This window comes from Carya illinoinensis, chromosome 9 (assembly GCF_018687715.1).
Source record: "Carya illinoinensis cultivar Pawnee chromosome 9, C.illinoinensisPawnee_v1, whole genome shotgun sequence".
Lineage (NCBI taxonomy): Eukaryota > Viridiplantae > Streptophyta > Magnoliopsida > Fagales > Juglandaceae > Carya > Carya illinoinensis.
In genome coordinates, this window is record NC_056760.1 from 10615374 (window position 1) to 10622003 (window position 6630).

The window sequence follows — 6630 nt, forward strand, 5'->3', positions numbered from 1 at the left end:
CATGTGACGCTGTGTTGCTGCTGTAACTGCTTAACATTTTAATTATAATTGCTTAACAGCAACACATGGCTCATAACTGCTTAATTATAAGTCCTGTGTTGCCGTTTTACACCATTTGTTTCTATTTTCTATGTGGATTAACATGTGATTTCCAGCACTTGGTTCTATTTCCAGTTAATGCATTAATTTCAGTGGATAACGTTATGTTTTAGCATACACTAACATCATGGCTCAATCTGATTTTTCAGTACACCATTTAAATCTCATCTCTAATATTCATCATTGACCCCCATATCATATAAACTTGAACTCCCCAGCAATAATGCCTCCTCCATGTCCAGCATTGACGTCCATAAATGTGCATGGTTGGTAAGTTGATATTGTAGGTCTATCACAATGTTAGTATGTGATAGACCAGTTCATCTGCATCCAATATTTAAACCTGATGAGTACATTACTACTTCCTATACATAACCATGATTATTTGTGATTGGTAAGTAGGCAAAATTATGCACTATATGCCTAATCTTAGCTCTGTTTTTTCCAATAATTTCTATGGCTATCAACTGTCTTGGAAAAGGAAACTGCTATACAAATCTCCCATAAATTTATAGTTAAACTATGGTTTGGGTAAAAAACTCATAATTAGTTCTAATGTCAAGATCTCAGCTAAGCCCAAATTGCTTAGCCTGCTAGTTTCAACTAGTTAAACCAGGCTTTTGTGCTTTGCAATAAAGATCTTATGAGTGGCTCTCATGACTCTCAAGAAATAATTTCATACACCTCTTGTCTGTCATGTTCTATTAATGACAGACAAGAAGTGTATTGTGAATATATGGACATTTGTACTAGGCAGTCAAAGACCTCACCCCTTTGAACTTATCCAAATGGAAAGAAGCGTACTGTTTCTGTCAAACCACTAATACCTCTTGTTGTTTCATTCAACTGTGAAGTCAGGCAACATCTATGCAATTCCCACCATAGCCTTTTGAAGTCATGCAGAAACTACAAAGAACATGCACAAAATTAGTTACGAGTACCTTTGTATAACCACATGGCATATATATAATCATCATGTATATATGGGAAAGAAATACCATCATCATCATCTGAGTCCTGATCATGTTGATGATCGGACTCACTACCAGAGTTATTCTCATCATTTATGTTAATCATCCCATCCTCATTGTCATGCATGTCATCATCAATAAAGACGTCATCGTCAACTGGTTGGGTAAGGTGTCGACGTGATAGAATAGATGGATCAATGGGCAAATGTTGTTCATCGACTCGATGCAATGGATTCGGTATGGCTGAGTCACTCTCCATAACAGGTCCATAGTTGTTGCCATTAGCGTCACCCTCATCTTCCGATTGACCCCTAGAGGATTCGTCATCATCATCCTCATCCTCTCTTGGGGTCATCGACCGAATGTTGAAAACATTCCTACTCGTAATCTTATGTACAACATGCCAACTTCCCCCCAAGGTCGGGTCTTTTAGGTAAAACGCTTGCAATGCTTGGCATGCTAAGGCGAAAGGCTCATCTTTATATAATTGCCTAGCCATATTCACACTAATTAGATGGTCCCTAACATGTATCCCCCTCCTTGGGTCCCCAATGTCCCACCAAGTACAGCTAAACAAGTAAACCTTACGCCAACCCATATAGCGTAATTCTATAATGTCATTCAATACACCGTAGTAGTCAACGTGGGTTCCCTGATGCTCGCTAGTGACCACCACCCCATTGTTTTGGGTGCGACGATGCTTTTCACGCTCTTTCGTATGAAACCGAATTCCATTCATTATACATCCAGCATATGAACCAACCCATGGATCGGGACCACATGCTAATGTGTAGATGTCATCGGTGACGTCATCAGGACTAAATGCACGCAACTCTCGAATCTGCTTGGAAAAAGCATGGACAGAAGATAGGGCGTGTGAAAAACTCGCTATATTAATAAAATAGAAATGTAGAGAAAGATTACTAAATCTTACGCGTGATCTAAACCACGATGGGAATTGATTTTGGTGCCTACGATCGATGTTATTGGGGTCCTCCTCTTTGATCTTGTTATAGTGCTCCCTACATCAATGAAGGGGAAGGATAACATTATATGACATCAATGAAGGGGTAGGATAACATATGTTCTAAATGTTACAAGGGGAAGGATAACATTATATGACATCAATAAAGGTATACTTACTCAATGTATTGCTCAACCTCCATGCAATTATTAAGAACATACCACCGGGCCTTTGCCATTTGTGTGTCTGGTAATCTATGAGAGATAACTTTCCCCAATGGGCGGACCTTTTGTGAAAAAACCGATAAACGGGGACCCTTGCTCGACTCAGTCGAGTCGATGGCCAAATCACTATTGCGTTCACCTCGATTATATCTAGTCTCAATATCATGAAGGTACATAGAGCAAAATGTTAGACATTCAAGATGAACATATGCCTCGGCAATTGAGCCTTCTGGACGGGCTCTATTACGAACGTACCGCTTAAACTTCCCTAAATACCTCTCAAACGGGTACATCCATCTATACTGCACAGGCCCTGCCAATAATGCCTCCTCTGGCAAGTGAATTGCAAGGTGCACCATGATATCAAAAAATGCAGGAGGGAAGATCATCTCTAATTTACAGAGAATAATGGGGATGTTAGCTTCAAGCTGATGCAACACTGAGTAGGTCAAAGTTCGTGAACATAACTCCTTGAAAAACGAGCTTAGCTCTATCAAAGCTTGACGAACATCAGGTCGTAAAAACCCACCAATCACAACCGGCAGCAGTGTTTGCATAAATATATGACAATCATGGCTCTTCATTCCTTTGATTTTGCCTTCACTAACATTGACGCACCGAGCAATATTAGCGGCATAACCATCAGGAAATTTGACTTCTGACAACCACGCACAGAATCTCTGTCGCTCATTCAAGTTTAACATATAGCATGGAAGACTCATAGACACACGGTCACCCTCATGTTGTAGGTGTAATTCTTTCCTTATCCCAAGATTAGCCAAATCCCTACGGGCATTAGCAGAATCCTTACTTTTTCCTTCAATATTCATCAACGTTCCCAAAACATTATCGCATATGTTTTTTTCAATATGCATTACGTCGAGATTATGTCTCAATCCCAAGTTTAGCCAATAGGGAAGCTCAAAGAAAATACTTTTTTTTGTCCAATTAAGTTCGTTGGGCATCCGTTTCCTCTTCGTTGATGATTTACCAAACTGAACATGTGAGACCCCTAGTAACTGTTGGAGCAAATCCTCTCCAGAAACCCTAGATGGTTGGAGCCGATGCTCAACGTACCCATTAAAAGCACTTTTTTTTCGTCTCCAATTGTGGTCTCGCGGCAACCATCGTCGATGACCCATATAACAATGTTTGTGGCCATAGAGCAACCACATGGAATCTGTCTCAGCTGTACATGCAGGGCATGCCATCTTGCCCTTTGTGCTCCACCCAGAAAGATTGGCATATGCGGGGAAGTCATTGATAGTCCAAAGCAATGAAGCATGCAATTTAAAAGTTTGCCCATTGTATGCATCATATGTATTAATACCCTCTTCCCATAACTCCATCAACTCATCAATAAGAGGGCGCAAGAATACATCAATATCATTTCCTGGTGCTTTAGGGCCCGGAATTAATAATGACAACATGGTGTATGGATCTTTCATGCATGACCAAGGGGGCAAGTTGTAAGGAACGAGTAATACCGGCCAAATGCTGTACGGTTTGCTCATGTTGTTGAATGGGTTAAAACCATCACTTGCTAGACCAAGTCTAACATTTCGAGGATCTTGAGAAAACCACCCATGTCTAGAATCAAAGTCTTTCCATACCCTAGAATCAGCTGGATGTGTCATGCAAGTTGGATCGTCAACACGTTCTTCTACATGCCATCTCATGGCTTTAGCTGTTTTCTTTGACATAAAAAGTCTTTGTAGACGCGGCTTCAGAGGGAAATATCGGAGAACTTTTTGGGGTATCCGCCGTTGGTTACTTGTGCTTGAAATCCACCTAGATGCACTACATTTAGGGCATTCATTGTACTCAACATTTTCCTTCCAAAATAAGGCACAATCATTTGGACAAACATCAATTTTTTCGTAACTAAATCCTAAACCACGCTCCAATCGGCGGGCGTCGTTATATGAGTTAGGGAAAACAGCTTCCGGGAATGCGGCTTGCAATAACTTGATAACCATATTAAAGGACTTCACCGTCCAACCACCAATTGTCTTGATGTGAAGCAACTTCACTATAAATGACAGCTTTGAAAACTTTGAACATGAAGGATAAAGTGGACGTCGTGCATCGGCAACCAACTCCTCGAAACTCAGGAAGGATGGAGTAGTCGAGGTGTGTGGTTCATCATCAATGTCTGCATCTCCATCATTTGTAGCTGTATTATCCATAAACGACCCCATCCGAACGTCATCTAAAAGATCGTCCACATCATCAATATACTCATCAACATCTGATGCATCATCACCTTCATCATCAGAAAATGTAGTGTGTAGGAACGGATCATCTTCTCCATGGAATATCCATTCAGTATAGTTTGGATCAATCCCTATGATAAACAAGTGATTTTCCACCAGATTAAAAGGCTGGAAAGCTCTATTTCGGCATCGCTTACATGGACACCGGATGCGATCTGATCCCGGTGAATTGGCTTGTGCCAAAGTCATGAATTGTCTAACACCTTCACCATATTCATTGGACTGCAATCTATCTTCAATATGCATCCATGTTTTATCCATCTAATGCTGGTTGGAAAACACTATAGTTGATAAGGGTGATAACAGCAAAACTGCAATTTCCACCAAAAACGCACATAGATGGATTATCTTGCGATAATCATTGACAAAGGTAAATGTAGTCTAAAGGGGTTGGGTATAAAATTGGACATTGCACAAATAATATGAGATTGGGTAACTACCTTACAATGGCAGTTTTGGGATATTAACAAAGACATATGTTTTCTATGGCCATTGAAGTTCTCTTTAAACTAGTTAAAACCTAGGTTGGGTCTTAATGATGGCAAATCATGATGTGTGTTTCCTAATGTATTTGGAATCCAAAGTGGAAGGCCTTAGATCTCTCATTATTCAGTATGTAAGTGTTATGCATGCTAGGCTGTCTCGTTATGGTATTGAAAAATTATGTAGCCAAAAGGCTCTAACTACAATCATAGAGAAGAGAGAGAGGCTCACAATGGACACTAAATAATTTCAATAATATACCCGTATGCTTGTCCATATCAACATAAAAATTAACCTGTAAGAGCTCAATAGACTTGTTTTAGGCCCTTTGCCTTATAGTTTTATTATAAAACCCTGTTTCATACTAACTTACTCACCAAGTATGAAAACATCCCCCTCAACAATTATCCATATATATCACTATGATCTGAAAAATTAAATATGAAAGCATTTATACTAGATGAAGATTCTGAGAAACTCAACCCAAGGGGAAATATTTCAGGCTGAAAATATACTTTATGATGGTATAAATATATGTTTTTTTAATAAACATGCACGTTTTCATCTATTTGTTGTACACAGAATCATCATGCATAGTTATTATGGTACCAAATTGTCCATTAATGGGCCATAGTTAGGTGTAGGAAATGAATGTTAGGAGTGGGCAAGAAGAAAATAAATGAAATTCGCCCTGAGTAAGGGATAGCAATTTAATTAATGCAGAAATCTTACCTGGATGTTCAGATAACTGGTTATCAGGAGGAAATGCTTGTATTGCTGTGAAATCTAGATGTTAGACATGCATTCGAGGCCCAGCTGTATCCCTCATGGGTAGCTATAGATATCTGTGACATAAATAAATTCACAACTGAATGAAATTGATTACACAATGCTGCTTTGGATAAAGACAATGAAAAAATGGGAATGGGAGTAGTCATCAGGGAATCTGCAGGGGAACTGCAAGCATGCTTGACTGCCTCTAAGGACCATGTTATGTTAGCTTTTCAAGCAGAAAGTATTGCTCTTTACAGAGTTATGGAACTGTATGTTGGGTTGGGTTTTAACCAAGTTATTTTTTAGGGAGATGCCAAGGCTGTTATTGATGCTGTCAACTTGAAGGTGGAGGATAATTCTTGGCTTGGCCAAGTGATAGAGGACTTGCAGCAAGTGATGGAAAGCAAACCAGTGTGGAGGCTCAAAACAAGCCATAGTTCTGGTAACAAAGCTGCTCATACAGCAGCTCCGTTGGCTATTATAGCAGATAGTGAGAAAGTTTGATTAGAAGATGGACCTCTTGAGGTCAACTCTACCGTTTTGGATGATTTTATTTGTATGGTTGAAGGTTAATGAATTAAGGTTTTTCCTTTTCAAAATAAAATCCATAAAAGTAAAAATGACACAAAAAAATAAAAAGCCCTGCGCATGTTAGGCTCCTCAATAATTTCCCCATTTTAACTTCACATACTCCAAATCAAGTTTCGCATACTCTGAGAAAAATTTAAACCGTACAAGGAACAATCACATACTACTCATTAGTATTTTATTAAGTTGTAAATGGCCTTATCAACTTAGCCTATCGAAGAGAACAAAAAATGCCACAATAAACCTTTATG

At 39.2% G+C, this 6630-nt stretch overlaps 1 protein-coding gene across 1 annotated transcript; it reads right to left on the minus strand.

Moving 5' to 3' along the window:
* Positions 1-994: 994 nt before the first annotated feature.
* Positions 995-4795, minus strand: LOC122276787. Its single transcript, XM_043086692.1, has 4 exons — positions 2214-4795; positions 2005-2092; positions 1098-1911; positions 995-1005 (listed from the first exon to the last, which is right to left on the minus strand). Exons 1-4 carry the CDS (start codon positions 4793-4795, stop codon positions 995-997), a joined length of 3495 nt encoding a protein of 1164 aa, XP_042942626.1.
* Positions 4796-6630: the final 1835 nt, after the last annotated feature.